The sequence below is a fragment of the Orbicella faveolata genome, unplaced genomic scaffold (assembly GCF_042242905.1).
Source record: "Orbicella faveolata isolate gen_17 unplaced genomic scaffold, um_ofav_v1 contig_2, whole genome shotgun sequence".
Lineage (NCBI taxonomy): Eukaryota > Metazoa > Cnidaria > Anthozoa > Scleractinia > Merulinidae > Orbicella > Orbicella faveolata.
Genome location: NW_028301547.1, coordinates 31,178,813 through 31,199,221, shown reverse-complemented (window position 1 = coordinate 31,199,221; position 20,409 = coordinate 31,178,813). Strand labels below are relative to the sequence as shown.

Below are 20,409 nucleotides of genomic sequence, written 5' to 3'. Positions count from 1 at the left end.
AAGGGTCGATCTGGAGCAGGTCTTAGAATGTTTTCGCTGATTTATCGGTTGTCAGTTGAATTTTTTTTCATTTGGCAGCTATTGGTAAGTTTTACAGATCTCAGTTATCACTTAAAAAGGCATAATTTCTCAGCTGACAGTGAAAATTTTGATAAATTCTTAGCTCTCAATCAATTCGACCTCGCATCAAGACCCTCTTTTTTCCGCTTAAATTTCTTTTGTGTGATTAAAAAACAAGCGAAAGTCATCAGTTTTCCAAAGTTCTTTATTTTCCCATCACCATACAGCCTCGCTCAGCAGAACACATTACCTTTCCCTTGATTCATATTTAAAAGCTTTAAATTGCTGCCCTTATAGTCTCGCCACTTAATTTTATTTAGAGCGTGCCGTCTTGTTCGTTGTCCAGAATGTGCCTTCTTGCACTGGTCCTTGATTTGAAATGATTTTCATTTTCCGAAGACCCTGCTGAATTGACAGATTTCAAATTTATAGCGGCGATCCCTAAGATGAAGAAAAAAATAACAGAAACGTTAGGTGAATAGGAAAAGGTTACCTTTTTGTTATAAAATTCCTAAACTCCTGGTCCTTTGAGTAGTTTAATAGGTTGGCCCTTTACACCCCCTTCCCCTTCTTCCCCGATTACACTGATTGTAAATCTGGTTGTATTTCTACTCAGGGGTAAACTTCCTTGTCGTAAGTTACACTGAGAAGGGAGAATAACAAGCGAGAAAATACTTACTCGTGACGATTATGATGAACACTGGTAACTCCGACCAAGAAGTAGCCGTTGGGAACCTGGTAACGAATTTCCTTGTCCCACTGGTTCTGATAAAGAGTTGTTTGGCAGGAATGTGCTCTTAAACCACTCACATGACAACAACGGAAGTTAAACCTAAAAGAACATTTTTATTAGAAACGTAATAAAAATATATATCTGTTGGTAGTTGGGGTAGTCAAGATTACATCATCCGTCAGATGAAGGAACAAGTTATCTCCATGAGCTGACCGTGCATGTACATATTTTTGTTGAGAAATCAACCACAAATAATTAAACACTGGAATGAAAAACGCGGAGTTACCAAAATAGATTTCAAAAGGGTGAGTTTTCAAATTGCACGTCTTTTCTTCTTCAAGGACCTAACTGTGAAATGCTTTTGATAAAAATCCTTGCCGTGTTATCAAGAAACATGCAACATTTGCTAATTCTTGATATCATACTGCGTACATGCACTTTAATGAATTCGAGAAAACATCTCAGTTATTGTAAAGATAGCCTCTTCCAGGTGCTATTTAAAAGACTAACCAATTTACCTTCGGTCACGATGATGTCCACTGTACACACTTCTGACCCCTGTAATAAAGCCATTGTGGGGACACTTGTAATTTACCAGTTGGTCAAAGTCGTTCACGTAATGACCGCTCCATGCGCAGTTGCCATGGCGATAACGAACGGGACCATATCCACACTGAAAATAGTGGATACGATCTTCTTTGCAATTTCGGTGCTCGCTTTGCCAAAACGTTACAGAGTAGCCTTTCAAGAAAGAGCGAAAAATTTATCTTAATGTTTGATGTAGCAAAATATGGGTGATTAATATATATCTATGATTAGTTGGCTGTAACATGTTGAGATCGAATGAAAACAGCGGTGTTTGTCAACGTTTAACGTGGCAGCATTCACCAAATAATCGGGTCCAATTTATCTTCTATCATCTGTTTTTGTTCTTTCTTAGTTCTGCCTGATCACTTGACCTCCTGGTTGCGCTTATAAGTTTAATGTTATATCTCCATCTTTTTGACGTCTTTGATGAAGGCAGAGTATGCTTTACTGGATGCTACGATTTCTTGAAGAGAATTACACATAAATTAATATGTTTTGATGTTCAATCGTGCAGTAGTTCTGTCATTACGTGCTTTTGCGAGATTTGGTGCGTGAGTTAGTGCGAGAGCGCGTGGGTGCGTGATTGTATGAGCGTGCGAGTGTGGGTGCGCGAGTGCGCGAGTGCGTGCGGGGGAACGTGAGTTCGTGTGTGGGTGATAAATTGATATGTCTTGATGTTCAATCAGTAGTTCTGTCATTGCGTGCGTCTGCGAGTGTTGATGCGTGAGTGAGTGCAAGTGCGCGTGGATTCGTGAGCTTATAAGTGTGCGCGTGGGAACGTGAGTGCGTGTGTGGGTGGGTAAGTGAGTGGGTTGGGTGCAAAAAGACACATTGCAAAATACCTAACTATAACAGTACGAAAGCAAAAAAATTGATCAAAACATTACTTACTGCTGGGGCAGTCGGTAGAGAAGTACTGACGCCAGGAGTTGACCCATGCTACTCCACTTGGCCGTGACGAGCTACAACGCCTACGGCGGCCTCTTGTCCAAAACGGTTTTGCCTCAGAAAAAGGAACCAACAGCATTTCAAATACCATTAACAGCAGCAACCACTTAACCAGCATCTTTTTTGCCATGGCAATCTAAAGAAGAGAAAGCACATTCTGTGAATTCATCGAAACGAGAAGCGAGTTCCGGTGGAATTTTTTTCTTCTCGCGCAGTTTCTTGAAGCGCGACTTTGTAGGTGCCGTAAATAAAAGCAAAACTGTTCTCATATTTAACGTTTCTTATTTTTCTCCAAGCATAGTGATGAGGATCTTTTACCCCCTATCACCGAACGCGTTTTTTCATAATCACCGCAAGACAGATTTACAGTTGCGAATACCTTCAAATAAAAACGAGAGTGAACTGAGTTTTTGATTTGCTAAAGACTTAGTGGCCGTTTGAGAGCTAAACCTCGGAAATCGCCCTCAATAGACGTAAAACGGTAAAAAAAAAAAAAGTGGTCAAACGGAGCTTGGAAAAAGCTGAGAGAATCGAAGGCGGATTGTTGTGAATATCGTTTGACGATAGTCTACTCACCTTTGAGTTCCGTCACGGTTGTGCGCTAAGCAGACGGAGAAAAACAAAGCAGGATAAGTCGGATAATGATGACACTTAAACAACACCTGTTGATTTGTGATGTCAACTCCTACAAGTGATGGGTATTTATGGCCTAAAGCCATGATCCTATACGTGCGTGATGCCACTACTACAATCGACTATGTAAAGCTAACATGTTTAGAAGACGCGTGTATTAATAACCAAGCAAACATCACAGACAGAGGAAGTCCTAATCTCTCGCACACCGATGACACGATTTATTAACCGAGTTCTCTTCGACCCTAGTCCGGTATTTTACACTTTCATCATACAATTTGTTTTCGTGAAGGCGTAGGAGGAGTTTATGGCTGATGGAATTCGCTAAAAGAGCAAGAACTGATCAATCTGTTTCAATCAGAAGATATTAAAAGAATCGAATTTGTTTCACATTTCAAAACAGCAAAATTTCAGTTAAGTGGATAAAAAACAACTACGAAATATAAATATATATTCTGATCTTTCCACAGCCTTAGCTGTGAACCATGAACTAACTTTATATTACATCATGACGATGTTTTCTCAGCAAATATTACTTTTGTTTTAAATATTTTATAATAGAACAGCTATTCGCAAGCCAATTACGAGCTTGGACAAATACAGGTTTTTCTTGGCGCGTGTGTGTTTACATCTGTTTTTCTGCAAATGTTCCTGACCTTTCTTTATACACGCAAATGCGTATGGAAGCTAAAGAGTGACTGCACACATTGTAGCAATTTACGGCCTCGAAATTTGACGATAGAATCGTTTTTCCAGCTCAGTCTCACGGACATTTTTTGAAATAACTCTAGCAAAAACGGCTTACTTTGCAGGTTCCTGAGTTTGCCTCGTTTTAATTCAAAATGCTAGAATTAGATAATCACAAATTGATCATTTGACTTGCTTACCTCTTCATTTAGTCACAGTCACTCTGTTACGCTGCATTACGATAGTTCCGCGTGAATCAACTTTTCATTTCTATTAGCTAGTTCAGAGATCATATCAAAGCTGAGAGCGCATCGCATCTCAGCCATTCTTTTTCCATTCGACGGAAAACTGTACTGTACGTTTGAAAATCGCTTTCTGAGGAAGTCTGAGAAATTCAAATTTTCAACTTCCTGACTTTTTAGTTATTGTCCATATTATTGGCTTTTCATGTCAAGACTTCCCTATATTAATGGGTGACTAGCTAGAACAATAAGTAACAAATACGTGATAACTTAAAGGCTTTGAGCATTCTAGCTCCAATTATGAATATCTGAAAGCACATTCTTGTGGGTGACAAAATTCGTGAACCAAGAAAGTTCGTAGCTGACAGCTGCTTCTTAAAGCAACTGTCAAAGGATAACAGTTACTGTGAATGGTGCAAATTCAGGAAGTTGAGAAAGGACTGTAGCTCGAATTTAAATTTGTTTCAGACTTTTGTAAATATCTATGAAGCTGTCTCTGTTTACTTTGTCGAGTAATGATGCCCTGAACTTCCTTTGAATCATCAGAACATGCTAACAGTAAAAAAACGGAAGCGTGAAGCCAATTGCAGTAAAACGAAATATTTACATTTAGACGGCGATTGTTGAGGTGAAGGTTTACCTGGTACGCCACGCGAACACTAGCCCACGAAGTTTTCTGTAATTTTGGAGGGATGATCAAATGTTTACTTCAGCGCGAACAAATTCAAAAGGACGCAATTGAAGCAAATAAGGAAGTATATGGGAAGGACTGTTTTTGAATCGTGTCGGATCTGTATTAAATTGCTAAGTTACGAGAATATGGTTTTTTTAAGAGCATTTTCCATACATTTTCTTTATACCCTTTTGATATGATAGACTGTAAGTGTAGACAGCTCTGTGAAGTCTGAATTACTCTTCTGGTCACACAGTAAAATTTACTGTTGACAATTGTGAACAGTTGGTGTTTGTATCAGAGCCTTATCGAGTCTTATCTCGGTTTCCGAGAACTCGCCTCGCCACTCTTTCGTTCGTAAAAATTTCGATGTGTTCATATGAGAAGCCGGGCTGGCCCGGTTACCGAGATCTCGGTTTTGGTGACCGAGATCTCGGTGACAGGCGTGGGATGAAAATTTTCCCATATGAACACTGACTCTAGGCCGGGTAACCTGGACGAAACATTTTGGACAAAATAGCTTCGCTTTCGCAACATGGCGGCCAAAATGGCAGAATTTTTGTCTTGTATGTATTTTTGTCTTGTATTGTGTGTTTTTCCCCTTTAGGAGTATGCGAATTAGCTTTATTAGTAAAGTTAAAAGAGTCCACAAAGCTACGACAGCCGCGAACGGTACAAGTTTATGTTCCACCATTTTGGTTGTGTTTCTTGTATTTCATCGCGGCCAACCGGACTGAAATTTCTCATATGAACAGACAACAAAATTCGTCCCGGTAACCGAGCCAGCCTCATATGAAGAGGCCCTTATTCCTTTGGTAACCAATAGGTTTTTCGCCTTAGCATAAAAATTGGTTCAACGATGAAAATAACGTTGCAGTTGATAATGACCGAAGAAATCGCAAATCAGGAGAGGCCACTGAATTTGTTGATCTTCCATTTCTCTGTTGTTGTGATAGAACATCCTTGCTTACTTCTGTAGACAGTTTATCTGAGGCCCCATCTACCCATCAACATTACGCCGGAGGAACTTTGAAAACGGAGCTTTCACTCTGAAAACACATCAAATGTTTTCCGTCCACTCTACGCGGAGGAGTCTGAAATTAAAACGCATCAATCACCGGTCATTTTGAGTTTGTGTTCGAGGAAATCGTTTTCGAAAAGTTCCGTTTTCAAAATGTTTTTCCTCCACACAAAAACCTAAAGCCAGCGTTTTCAAATTCCTCCGATTTGAAGAGCGTTTTCGGAAAGCTTCGTTTTCGTGACGGATTAGTATGGACAGTAAGCCTATTCAAACCGTAAACCTTGTCAAGCAGCGTTTTCAAATTCCTTCGGCGTAGTGTGGAACAGGGGCTTCAGTTATAAGTCTGTTGGTTTTAGGCGGAAAACTGTTTTGTTTCATTCGCCATCTCAATTTTCTCTAGGTATAGTTTCGCGTCGATATAATGTTTGTCCAAAATAATTTTCAGTATCGTGAGAGAGTATGACGCGAATTCTCGAACACCATACCCAACTAAACTAACAGTGACGGAAATACATTTAACGCAATTTAACAACATTTTCAGGCTAAAAAATAATGACCATACCTGAGTTCAGGTCTGAGCAGTAAAGTAGACAACGTAAATAATCAGATATCTGAAATTTTTGCATCTAATAGTAATCTGTAAAGTTAAAATATCTGTGAACAAATTTGAGGACTTGTCCTGTGCCGAAAGATGGATAAAAATTCAATGGTATTGTTTGCCTTTCTGGCGCATCGCTGATCTTCAAGTTGTTTTCCAGATGCATGTAATCATCTTTATTAGAGAAATGGAATTTAAATAGAAATTTTGTTTTATTGGACGGTGTATTTTCCCCACAAAATCATTGTCTTCCGTGCAATTTTTGCATGTCGACCAAGAAAACTGAGTTAGAAAAACAGCATTTTACCCCTGTTTGCATTCGCCTGCGCCTCCGCTCTTACAGGGCAGCGGAATTACAAATGGCGGCCGTGCTGACGAGCTCTTTACCAAAGTTAACAAATCTATGGACGAATCCCCTTCGATGCCTCCATCTTTCGACAATTCTTTCGCAGATAAGGATTCTTAAGCGTCCTATTTGCACTGCAAGTGACTACAATCCGTTTTTTAAACAAGAGACTTTACCGCGCTTTAGTGAATTGCGAACCGCGCATGTGGTTCCCGCTATCGAAAAGTTGACTCAAGACTTCGAGAATGACTTTACAGAGTTCGAAGCAAAAGTAGCGGGTTAGTGCCGATTGAGACTGTCTGATAATCTTATTATACAGTTTCTTTCGCACTCTCCTTCATACACGATCAGCAGTCATTCTTACACAGGTAGAACGAAAGTTCCTCATAACCGCCAGCTGTGACAGCTGATAAACGTATCAAAGCATCAAAAACAGAAACAGACACTTAAAAGATAATAATTATTCATGTACATGTAGCGTATGATCGCTTTGTTTTCTTTTAACCTGTGCTTTCTATTTTTCAGATTATAATGTCAAGGAACTAGTAATTGACCGACCTTGGTCAACAATAATTGAACCACTAGAAAAGATAGCAAGTCCTCTCAGTTATGCCTGGGGTGTGACATCTCATTTAAATGGAGTTCGTAACAGTCAGGAATTGAGAATTGCTTACGAAAAGGTAACTTGAGGTTTGAATGTTTCTCTACTGTAAAACACTTCCTTTTTTGTAAGGTTACTATGACAAATTGATAACTCAGTAATAATTTCATACCCTACTGTTGGACTGGTGATAATGGTACAACTGTACATGTAAACCAGGCCCTGGTTGTTCAAAGGCTGGATAACGCTATCCACCTGATAAATCGCCATTCAGTGGATAAGTGTTAACAAAACAAACCACACTATCCACTGGATAATAATTTATCCAGCGGGTAGTGTTATCCACCCTTTCGAACAACCCAGGCCAGTCCTCTGAATTTCTTGCCTGCGAGCAGCACATGAGATTTTCTTTGTGCCTCTTCTGCAGACACCTCCCTCACAGACTCACTATTTGCCGCTTGTATGTGTGACTAAAAGGTGAACCTGCTCCCAGGCTACTGAATTTCAAGACTTGGCCATGCATTTTAAATGAATCAGGTCTATTCTTGCAGTAATACATGTGAAAGGCAGGCCTCTGTGTTTTGTTTTAATAAGTACAGTATATGTAAGCTGCAATATTATGCCGTACAATGAAAAAGCTGGAAATGTCCCCTGTTAGGCTCACTATTGAATAATCCATGTATCCCACTTTGGTGATAGCTTAACTTTGAGTGTTTTCATTTATCTTCCAATTACAGTTAATCTTTCTGAAAACTGTTTTCTTATATTTACTTAAGGCCTGTTGTCGTGATGTTCTTCTTTTTATCATCAGGTTCAACCCTTAGTAGTTCAAGTGTCTATGAAAGCATCACAGAGTGTCCCTTTGTATACTGCTCTTGGGGTAAGAAAGAATGTTGTACAATATCCACTAATTACAGTTTATGTACAAGGACTTACACATATTGGCAAATGGTCGTTGAAAAACCTCGAGTCTCACAAACGTGTTGTTGAATTTCATGGGATCACAGTCTCATTTTTTCACCAGCTATGTGCAAATCAAAAGAGTGATATTTTTTCACAAAGCTGTCTCAGAGTCTCAATTTTTTGTGAGACCAAGAAAATCTTAAAGTACAATTTCTTTGTTTGTGTTTATAAAGTTGTCTAAACATCTCATTCTCACATTGAAAACACTAACAAAGTCTCATGTTGCAATGAATAAAAAAAAAAAAAACAGTCAACTCCTAAATCCTACTACATGTAATTTGCAAATGGAATACGACAACTTATCGGGCAATGAAGATGATCAAATTACCAGAAGTTATCCCATTAGGAAGACAGCACTTGGCAAATGTACGATGAAATTCTGTGAACCCCTGATAACTTTAATAAAAGGTAAAGGTAAAAAGGTAAAGGTAATTTATTTTACGTCAAGAACACAGGGAGTGGTTGCCCAAGTCTCCCGAGCCAGGGGCTCATGATAAAAGTGTTTGACATACATGTTAAAAAAAAGATTTAAAAACTATATATTAAAAAATACAAAATTATCATACTATTAATATCTTAAAAAATATGCGTTAAAAATACAATATTAAAAACGATAAAAATACAACATGTCTATAAAGGAATCATTTAAGACAAGAACTGCATTGGCAGCCACCAAAGTTTGTTGTATTAAGATGATTGATAAAAGCTGGAACGTTTGCTACATTTTTTGCTGCCGGCGGTAACTGATTCCAAATTCTAGAGATGATATAAGAATACAAGCCGTGGAAGAATCTACTATTGTAAGGGCGTTGTTCTACGTTTAGCCCACTGCTTCTAAGATTGTATGGCGTGACCCGGGGCTTGAATAAGTTGGTGATATAACGTGGGCCATTTTCTTTAAAACACTTAAAAAATATTATCAGAGATTGTTCAATACGTCTATGTTCTAGCGTTCTCATGCCCAGCAGTTTGAGTAATGACTCATAATTAGAAGTTTTCCCCGTGTTCATTACTGTTCGTAGACCGTAGTAGTTAGCGTCTTCCACTTTTTTGTTGAGCGTTTTACCTATACCAATCAGTAAAGAATTACAATACTCAAAATGCGGTATTATAAAGCTCCTGTATAAAAGTAATAAAGTATCTATGGGTACTAAGCGCTTGAGGCGACGAAGTGCGGCAATCTTAGCGTATACTCTTTTCAGCATTACATTTGTGTGTTCTTTGAAAGATAACTTATTGTCCAGACATACTCCAAGGATCTTTAAATGTTCTTTGATATCGATTAAGGTGCCATCAAACTCCAAATCGTAATTGTATGTTGAATTCCCAAGAATCATTGCTTGTGTCTTGTCCCCGTTGGCTTGAAGATAGTTGTAGTTAAGCCAGGTAGATAGTTTTTCCATGTCTTGATTTAAGACGTGTTGAAGCACAAGAGTGGGGTGTTGCACACAACTTAATGTTAAAAGCCACTCACTCCAGACTCTATTTGTAAAAGTTGTGAGAAAAGGTAACTTGATTGAGAGATTTTTAGTTGATCTTACCAAATCAATTTTTCATGTCATGGATAAAGGTTTATGTCACCATTTTTCTTGAAAGAACATTGACAAGAATGATGGAAGCCTTGATGGAGGACAGCAAAGGGTGGTGTCTACATTTTTAAGATCAGCCAGAAATGGAGGGGTAGCACTGGAGGGAAAAGATAAAGAAAGATTCAATGCTATTCAATTGAGACTTGCTGAACTGGGAAACAAATTCAGGTAATTTTGCAGACATAAATATTATATTGAGGGAACGATGTGTTAAATAAATCATTTGTCCCTGATGGGAGCATTCTTGTCGACAGAGAAACTTGCTCCTCCTAGCCAGTTGGGCCTTATGATTTGGTTGGCTTTGTTCTTAGAGTGGAATTTTCACTAATTCAAGGCTGGTTTTCATCCTGAAAATCTCCACTGGTTGGTCTCTAACTAAAACTGCTTGATCACAGCACTACGTAACACTGCGTATCTAGATCTAAACAGATTTTGACGAGGGAATTTGACGTAGAAGAAACATGGTGACCCAAAAATGAGATTTTTATGTTTTATTACTGTTTACAGAGAATATCACTGAGAATTCTCCCCCATTTTAAACTTCCGGCAAGTTTATAGGTCCCACTCACAGAAATGTTCTTAGAGATGCAATATTTTTAACATAAAGGCTTGCTGTCATTTTTCCAACAGTAATAATGTCTTGGATGCAACAAAGGCATTCTCATTGGTGTTAACTGACGCAGAGGATGTCCTGGGATTACCAGAGTCTCTACTTCTTTTGACTGCAGAGGCAGTAGCTGCCAATGCTCATGCTGGCCAGAAAGGATCCAGGTTTAATTACTTTTTGTTGTAAAATAATATTATTATACATGAATTGTCTTGGAAAGCCCATTTAAGGCATGTCAGAATATACAAACTGTCAGTCAGAGGAGTTTGTGCAAAAATATCCCACTTCCTGTTAATATTGAACTTAACCTTCGTCCTCATCAATCTTTATCACGCCATGGAATGTAGAAGGCCTCAAACATATTCAAGTATTCTGGACTATCTTATTATAATCACTGACAATCCAACTTGATCTTGTAAAGATGTACATTTAGGCTTTGTAAATTTACTACATTTCCAGGAGACTGAAATGAATACAAATAAACAGTTCAAATACATTATTGTTGTATTGTCCTGGCAATACTTACATTTACAATTTAGGTATCTTACTGTTGTGAGCTTTTAACCCTTTTTCTTTCAAGTGTGAAATTTTAGGTTGATTTCTCAGGTTAATGATAATTTTGCTATTGATTCTACCATAATTATTTACTGATAAGCACTTGATATTATAATAATAGCAGTTTACATATACATGTAGTTCTTAGAATGTAATTGCACATCACACCAATGGACTATATTAACCAGTGGATGATTAAATCTAGCAATATTTCTATGGAATTGATAATGATTATAATATTGCATTTTGTTCATCAGTAAAGACTTTGATCCTAAGACAGGACCTTGGAAACTCAGCTTAGATTTACCATGCTTTGAGCCGTTTATGAAATACAGGTAAGTTGTCCCCTTCCATCAATTCCTTCAGGCAGACTTTTATGTAATCTCAAGAGCTGTTATCATGAACATCTATCCCTTACTTGGAGTATATATTTTCACAATTTTTAGTTAAAGTATTCTTTGTGAAAACTGGAGGGAATCCCTTATCAAATAATATGATTGGAATGGCCATTCATGCATAAACTGGTAGAGCATGTCGCTTGAAATTTTTGTTTTAAAAATCGTCAACAAATGCACAGTAGAATTATGAGATGAATTTAGTCTTGCTATACAAGATAATGTACAGATTGTGAAGAACCTCAAGGACATAGTTATTATTAAAAGTTTCTTGATTGTGTAACAAAGAAATTACCTCTGGCAGACAGAGAGACAGACAGACACCTAAGTTATTTAATTTACATCAGGGTGGCTCTTTCAGAAGCAAAAGCACCTGCTATCAATAGAAGCCCTGATAAGATGTTCATAAAGAAATGAAACCTTCAATAAATTATTACAGATTAAAAGTGTTGATTAAAAATTTATGTTACACACAGAAGACAGACTTAAGTTAGTAATTTGTTAGCTGATGATGTGATAAGTCTCTGACGGTAAGCACTGTTATGAAATTACCCTAATTTATACCCTTTAAGTTGCACTGCTCCAACCAATCATGTACACTGGAGTTGACACAATAATTGGCTTTTTGTTTTGCTCAACAGTCAGAACAGGAGTCTGCGTGAGAAAATGTACATGGCCTTCATCACCAGAGCTTCACAGGGAGACACAGATAACTCAGGGATTATCGAGGAAATAAGGCAATTAAGGTACTTTGATACATACAGTCATGCGCATCAGGCTAGCTTGCCCCTTCACCCCTTCACTTTTTATGCGGACAGGGTGGGGATTAAGATGAAAATAAGATTTACCAGTCAGAAATATTAAAGCTGTATTGCCTAAAAATATAAAATTAAAAATATTATTATTAAAAGAAACCTTCCTACAGGGATGGGCATCAAGCCCGTCAGCACATGCCACTAGCCCTTGTACCCTTTCACCGTAAAAAATTCATTTGTTCCTACAAACCTGTAAAGCAATAGCTTAACTCTCAGTTTTTTGTTGTTGTTGTTGTTGTTTTCAACAGGCAGGAGAAAGCCACCCTTCTGGGATTTGAGAACTACGCATTTTTGTCCCTGGATTCTAAAATGGCTGATAGTCCCTCCGAAGTTTGGGAAATGATCAGTAACTTAAAGGATAAAAGCAAAACAGCAGCACAAACAGAACTGGTCACACTGCAGGTAAAAATAAACTGTCATTTTATCACAGAATGGTACTGCAGTGTTATTATATTAATTCCAGTTTTACAACAGCAATAACAACAACAAGGGAGGGAGGATTGGCAGATATCCGAGTGACTGAACAAGGTGATGGAACATGAAGTGCGAGGCAAGACAGCACCTGACTGGAAGGGGACCAGATGGGGTGATTAATTAATTTTGAATTCCTGGAAGGATTTCGGTTCATTTTCCCTTCACTACAACTGTGTATAATCACAGTACATACATGAACATGTAATATGTATTCTCTTCTTGTCATGGATGAGTTTCTTGAAGACTTCTTGTAACATTGTTCTCTTGTATTATTTCTTAAGGCATTTGCGCAGGAAAATGGTTTCATTGGAGACCTAAAACACTGGGACATACCTTTTTGGTCCCAAAAGCAAAGGGAACATTTGTTCAGGTTAGAAAAAGGTTTTAAATGTTTTGTCATTGTTGCTGTGGTAGACTTGCCACAAGCGGACCTCATGAGTTTCAGGGTAGAATAGCTAAGTGAGCAAAGCAAGCTGCGATGTTTTAGGCTGCGAAGCAGGCGAGTGAGCAACGAAAGGACTTTATTGAAAGTCTATTGCTGTGGCTCTATTATGACTTGTGATTGTAGAAACTCAAACCGTTTTCTTAACTCTGTTTTTAAAAATCTCACTTCAGTTTCACAGATGAGCAATTGAGGCCATATTTTCCATTACCAAGGTTAGAATTGAATTTATTTATTTAACTTCTATTGATTGATTTAATATTTTATTTTCTTTGAATTCATAGTTCAAGCGATCAATAACTTTAGCTCCTGGCAGAATTGGTCTGATATAATAGATTTGATGAGTGCTATTTACAGCCATACACTGTTAGTACTGTAGTAGTGGAAAAGGAGTGTATACATTAGCTGGGCCGAAGCCAAGGGCATGGCAGAAGACAGGGTTGTCTGGAGAGTCAGAGGTGCAATCTTATGGGACCCAACCTCCTCCTAAACAACGAACTAAGATACTAGTACTGTGGTACATGTAGCTATTTGGACTGATTGTTCTAGAAAGTAACTGGGTCTCTGACTGTAAAGAAGGGCAGGGTAGTTATTGCAAAAGTAGGCAAACCTGCTGATAAGAGAAGAACAAACTTGTTTACAAAATAGTATCAAGTGATTGCTGCTTTCTTTATACTTTTAGAGTTCTTGATGGGCTTTTTAAACTGTCATCTGAATTGTTTGGTATAACCATTAAGGTTTGTTTGAAAGCCTCTTTTGACTTAAAAGTTGTTGTTTTTGTAATTATTAATGTTGACGTCCTAGATATTGTATTTTAGCAGGTGCACAAAAAAACAATCGTGATTTTGCTATCCAATTTTTCACACGCTTGACGGCGGTTAATCATGTTTTCCCACAATTAGTCCCGGCGCTTCATGTTTTTCACGCTCTCAGCCCTGGCTCAGCCCTGGTTTTCGTGTGCTTTGTCGGTTTCCTGCTTCCAGTTCCGTTACATTTTTTTCGGCCTCAGTCTCAGTTACATGTGCATGTTTCTCTGTGTCGCTTCCCACCTCACGTTTTCCCGCTCCCGGTCTGGATGACCTGTTTATGATGACTAGTGTTTGAAAACTGCATAGGCTTTGGTAGCAATACAGTCATATCCCAAGAGCTTGTGGTTTTGTGGGTGCTAACTTTCTATAATTTTAGCCCGCAGATGGTGAGGCAGACGTGTGGCACCCAGATGTAAGATTTTTTAACATCATGGATGAAAATGGTACATAAAGTAAAACTACAAAATGATTTCTAATGTGTATTTTTAGTGCCATGGCCTTATGGTTAGTGCTCTCATCTCCGTATCGAGTGGTCCGGGTTCAAGCCTTGGCCGGGGACATTGTGTTATTTCTCGGGCAAGACACTTTACTCTCATAGTGCCTCTCTCCACCCAGGTGTATAAATGGGTACTGGCAAATTTAATGCGCTAAACTTGCATCCCATCTGGGGGTAGTAGAAATACTCCTAGTCGCTTCATGCTACAGAAATCGGGATAAGCTCCGGCCTGATGGGCCACTTTGCTGTATGCAAAGTATTTTTAGTGAGAGTTTCAATGTTTCACCAAGGAGCTTTTGTCTAATATAATCTAGTCGTGACATGTTGCATTCATTCGAGGCTGACTTTCTCTGTAAATTTATGTTTTGCTTCACTTCATATCAATGTTTCATCATGACCATTGTTTATCAAGCCATCTTATTGACTATTCCATCCTTACATGAAGTGTTTACATTTTTCATTTTATTTTCCCGTTTATTTCTTCAGGGTATCACATAGCCTCGTTCTACTTGGATCCATATTCCCGACCGGCAGAAAAGCGCGGGGGAGCCTGGATGGACCAATGTCTTGGTAATAGGCCACCACCAAGTCACCTTTTGCCTCTGCGTCAAAACGAGTCTTTGTGCAAAACCACTCATAAGGGAATGTGTTCCGCCTACATGTTCATTTTCATGGTAATCAAACTCATTTTCATGAGAAAGGTTTTGCCGGACGAAAACTCGTTTTGAAAAAGAAGCACAAGGTAACTCGGAAATGGCCTATTCTTTTCACTTGTTTGAGCATTTAGTGATCTACAGTGATAAGATAACACAGATTTATTTAGCTGTGTTAGGAAAATGGTGTATTGTATTGATATTTTTGTCATTGTAAACACCTCAGCAAAGAGTTAGTCGCCCATTTCAGGGCGCCCGGGTGCCACAGGCAAATAACTTTTGCCTTTGGGTGACTGGAAAAACTTACTTTTTTAACATATTGATAAGTTTAAGTGCTGGGAAACCAGGATTTCATGGTTAGGAACCGTTGAGCTGCGTATAATTTTTCTTAGAACACACCCTTGCATTTTCAAAGGAAAATATTTCATTGAGTGTTGCAGAGTAAGTCTCAAGACATTAGGGAATGTAAACTATTTGTTGTTTTCTGCACACAGGCAAAAGTAAAGTGCTCAACAGAAAGCCTGTAGCTTACCTGGTTTGTAACCAGTCTCCTCCTGGAGCAGACGCTACACCTTCTCTTATGACATTCAGAGATGTGGAGACACTCTTCCACGAGGTGAGCAAGTTCTTATTAAGAAATTGAAAACTATTTCAAACTTATCGCCGTGTCCCAGATTTAGTTTCTTGATCACGGTTTTGACAGTGATTAACCAGTCAAACGGCTTCAGAGAACCGCGAAATTCGTAGGTAAAATGTAAAGTCAATTTTTAGTCGATGTTATCCTCGGCGTCGCCTTCGTGCTTACTTAAACTCCCTATTAGCATTCCCTGGCCAAGGCGAAGGAATGAGTTTACTCTTTCTTCTGGTTTCTAACACTAACACACAACAACAATAAAAAAAAGCGCTGAAAGTAGGAAAGTAAATTGTGAACTGTACTGTTATTTTGTCATCCTTTCTTTAGTTTGGCCATGGCCTTCAACACATGTTAACTACTGTACCTTATTCAGATGCCGCTGGAATCCACAACATAGAATGGGATGCAGTAAGTTCCGTTATTTGTTTGTTAACTTTCACACGAAATTTACCATAGGCGCATAACTCAGGCATTTGGAGTAATTTGGACCGACTATGCTTTAAGATCGGAAAACAGTAGGGGAACATATTGCAGGGACGTAAAGCGGGACGTGTGTACGCAAAGGAAACTTATGCTGGGACAGTGCGCAAGTTGGTGCACACGAAGTAGATGTTGGTGTATGTCTGCAGTGCGAGCATCCTGACATAATCACGTAATAGCAATATAACGACTTAAGAAACAAAAACGGATCTTTTCCATATGTCTTCGTGTCGGTGTCCATATTAAGCGGTTATCTTGTTACGTCATTATGCTGTTGTGTCTGCAGTATCGTTATGTCGTTAGTCTTCACCTCACCAAACAAAAGGTTAATGAGCAAAGCGATGCACGTTTGTTTATATTTTTGCGCATTGTAGCTCTCCTCTGCAAAACAACAACAACGTGAACTATGCGTGAACTGACCAAGTTTTGTGTGTTTTGGAGAAAGCGAGCTACCATGACTAAGTTTTAGTTTTTCCTTGTTGGGATTGATCTCTGGTATATAATTAAAACTAGAAGAATGTTTACAGTTTCCCTGAATACATTACAGGTAGAACTTCCCTCACAGTTTATGGAAAACTGGCTCTATGACAAGACCACAATGAATTTGGTCAGTGGCCATTACCGCACCAACGACACTCTCCCGGATGAACTTTTCCAACAAGTTGTCAAAGGTAAGTGAACCTCATTGATTTCCTGGTAACAGTTTTATTGTAAACAAGTATAATATCAGTATTTACCCGTTATTTTCTCCTGGAAACACGTGTAGAACAACATGCAGTCCATTTCTGCTCAGAGACGCATCTGGAGAAGCATAAAACAGACGTGTAATTCGTGTCAGACATATATGATACGTCTAGATTAAAGCGAAATGTCAGAAACAGACGAAATGATTGTCCTTGTTTGCTGTCCTTTTAGTTAAGGTGAAAAAGAAATCATCTGAAATGAAAAGAAACTAGTATTCAGTAGAAAATATGTGCGTCTGGAAGAGCATCTATATTTGGATTATTTATTCGCCTTTTTTAAAAAAAGAAAGACAAATACGACCATTAGATGGAAAATCGTTTAAAGGTTTATGTTTTGTTTTATACAATAAAAGGAATTGACAGATACTTGTGAAAAAAAAGTTCGCGGCAAGTCTGACGCGGCGCATCGTCTCGGCCAAGAGACTCTTCAGAGACCTTTCAGAATTTAACATTTTTTTTTTTTATGGTAGCTCGTCGATTTATGGCCGGTTCACAGATGTTACGTCAGTTGTACTTCAGTGCTCTGGATATGGAACTTCACACCAGGTATGGAGCGCAAAGTAGCAACTCATGACATGAGGGTGGGGAGGCACGGGTTGGACTTTAGATCAAGCAGTTTATGTGCAGACCGGTTTATAGCGTTGCTGACCGGGATTTTTGTGTTAAGTTCTTTGAAAAATCACTTTACTGTGGCAGTACCTCCCTCCAAATAGGAGTAGAAATAGGGAAACCTGACAGATTGCTTTGCTTGGGGGAGGGGGGGGGGGGGGGTGGAGGAGATTAAGCAGTCCATGTGCGGATCGGCTTAAAGCACCGCTGAGCGGGTAATTGTGTTATGTTCTTGATGAAGTCACTTTACTGTCATAGTGCCTCCCTCCAAATAGAAGTAAAAATAGGGAAACCTCAGTGACAAAATACTCAAAATGGTTGGGGGAGAGGTTGGGCTGATAAGCTACCTTCCCCGGGATACAGGGGAGTACTTACAACAACCAAGCAACAACAGGAGACGCAGGTTACGTCATAGCCGATTGCCGATAGAAAAAAGTTCGATCGCGTAGCCCCCGCAACCCTCGCTGCTTGTCGATCGTGTTCTTTTCGCGTTGAGTCGAGACCACGTCTTTTTTAAATGCACCGCTCACAGTCTAAACCACTCACGAAGTACAAGTATTAAGGTGCCTCGCTGTACATCTATCAGTTATTTCTCGTTGTAAGTTACGTCTTGGACCAAACCGGGCACGCCTCTCAGTCTGTATCTGTTGCATCCGTCAGTATCTCAAGCTGAGAAGTTTAACATTTCGTTGTACCCATAGTTCAGAGCCATGGCGCGCAGTCCTTGAGAGAATCGCCGATGACTACACAGTGCTTAAACCACTTGATCAAGACAGATTTCCTTGTTCGTTTCTTCACATTTTTGCGTCTGGATATGCTGCCGGCTACTACTCTTACAAATGGGCTGAAGTAAGTTAGCTTTTGAGTTTTTTGAATTTATTTTTGAGTTCAAGGGATGAAGCAGTTTCAAACTGAACTTCTGTTATAGCGTTTGGCTGTTTTGCACTTGCTTTCAGGTGATGTCAGCTGATGCTTTCAGTGCGTTTGAAGAGGTCGGCCTGGACAACAGAGGTGCACTGAGTGAAGTTGGAAGAAGGTAATTCATAATATTCTCGTAAATCAAGCTTCCAAATAACAGCCATATTAATTATTCCAGAGGCTGCACACCAATGCATTCAAACGTCCTTACAACAACCACCTTTCTTCAATGACAAGTTAGTGGGACGCTTTAGAACACTGCAAAGAAAACTTCACCAGTGGCTTTGTACATGTGATATACACATTTTTTGCTGACCAATCACTTTCAACGGACCAGACTTACAACGTTATCGACTGACAAAAAATATTCACTTGATTCCGAAGATGACTTCTGCTCAGGTTGTCGAAACGTCGGTCATCAGCAATAGTTCTTTTCAGAACTACCCTCACCCAGGCGATTACACTATACAAAATGCACCTTGTTACCTATCTGAACCCTCCTTTGTGGCCGGTTCAGAGACACCATACACCAAATACCTTTTTCGCTTTCTTTACGAAATTATGGGTCAAAAAAACACCACGCACAGGTACTAAATAAATCACTTACAACAATTTATCTAAGCGGAGCGACTGATGACTGGATTTAACGACTGATTTCAATGGATTAGACAGCAATTATCCCCCCTCCCACCCCGCGTAATTATCAACCACAAATTTAGAGTTGACCCGAATGATTTTTTCTGAACGCTATAACGACGCGCATGCGTATTGCTGTGAAATCTTCTCTAGACTGAACTGACTGAACTAACAATCTGTTTCAAGTGTCTAATAAAAATGGTACGTCCCACAGGTTCCGCGATACTGTGCTGGCCAGTGGTGGTGCCCGACACCCACGTGATGTTTTCCAAGACTTTCGCGGGCGGCCTCTCTCCTCAGACGCGTTGCTCAAAAGTTACGGTCTTCAGTGATGAAAGCAGATATTACTTCATGCTGCATAGCAACCCCTCTGACTACAAACAAGACCACTGTGGGTGCAGTTTATCCCAGCTACTTAGACGTTTCTTGTTTTCGCGGCAGAGTGCCTCGTGATCTAACGCGTTTTAGAAAAATGGACAGTTCAACGGATTTAAGAGGACGGACGTATAAAAAAGTTGGCGTCAATTTCTACATTTCTTAGTCTGCTCTTTTTTATAAAACAGAAAAGCCAAAAATGATCAAACGTAGACTTCAGACGAGGTAGAATTATTGGGGTACTTGATCGAGCCTGAATTTATTTTAGCCATTACGTTCCCGAAACTCGCAGCGATAGGTGTACTGAACTGATCTAGAAAATAAATTGCCACATTCGAAGGTATAATATAAGTTTTGGTTGTTTGTTGTTTTTTTTACTATTTGCCATCCTCGGCGGCGTCGTCGTCTTTGCTTTAAGCTACTATATTAGCCCGTACGGACACTAGTTAATACGGACAACAGATACTTCTCTCTGATAGTTTTTCTGTAACTATGCTCTCTTCTTCCTGACTGGAGAAATATTTTCCAGCGCAAAGTTAACCTCTCTTTAAGGACTCTGGTGATATGAGCACGGTATATTTTTTTTAAAAAAAGTAAGCGACTATTTTAAATAGATTGCATTGTGATGTACACGTTTGCGTTGCGTGAAGAACACCGACAGTCTAATATTAGCGCGAGAGATTCAGAGCTATTTGACAAGTCGACCGACCGCGAAGCTTAATCATTTTGAACTTAAGCTCAAAATATAATATTTTTAGGGAAAGAAAACACAAGTTAGAGACATTGGGACATTACAATTTGGTCTTTTTTCTTATTAATGGCTTTCTTTGGCGTTTTTGTCAATACTAAACATATCATGTGCAGTCTTATTCCGAGAGCTCGCTCAATGGGTTCAGTCAAATAATACAAGCACTTGCCTGTCCCTCTGGCGTTCATTCTAGTACTGACAATATTCCGAGACTCTGAAAAAAGTTCGCTGCTCAAAAAAATTCGGTCCCGAATATGATCCGGCAGTGCGCACCGCGTTCGCCGAAATGTTCTGAGATATTTAACGATGCATGACTCTAATCTGTGAGCAGGCTCTTG

The 20,409-nt window shown here is 39.2% G+C and overlaps 2 protein-coding genes across 2 annotated transcripts; one reads left to right on the top strand and one right to left on the bottom strand.

Moving 5' to 3' along the window:
* Positions 1-247: 247 nt before the first annotated feature.
* LOC110051563 (dermatopontin-like) lies at positions 248-3,022 on the bottom strand. The gene is made up of 5 exons (XM_089288660.1): positions 2,906-3,022; positions 2,273-2,465; positions 1,312-1,534; positions 740-892; positions 248-501 (listed from the first exon to the last, which is right to left on the bottom strand). The coding sequence occupies exons 2-5, from the start codon at positions 2,457-2,459 to the stop codon at positions 447-449; spliced, it is 618 nt and encodes a 205-aa protein (XP_089144786.1). The 5' UTR covers positions 2,460-2,465; positions 2,906-3,022; the 3' UTR covers positions 248-446.
* A 3,481-nt stretch (positions 3,023-6,503) lies between these two features.
* Positions 6,504-19,674, top strand: LOC110051576 (uncharacterized). Its single transcript, XM_089288659.1, has 20 exons — positions 6,504-6,807; positions 7,055-7,209; positions 7,942-8,010; positions 9,690-9,850; positions 10,313-10,453; positions 11,102-11,179; positions 11,881-11,985; positions 12,303-12,456; positions 12,810-12,898; positions 13,144-13,185; positions 13,653-13,707; positions 14,156-14,222; positions 14,762-14,845; positions 15,423-15,544; positions 15,890-15,970; positions 16,590-16,713; positions 17,256-17,331; positions 18,096-18,243; positions 18,351-18,430; positions 19,163-19,674. Exons 1-20 carry the CDS (start codon positions 6,543-6,545, stop codon positions 19,278-19,280), a joined length of 2,214 nt encoding a protein of 737 aa, XP_089144785.1. The 5' UTR covers positions 6,504-6,542; the 3' UTR covers positions 19,281-19,674.
* Positions 19,675-20,409: the final 735 nt, after the last annotated feature.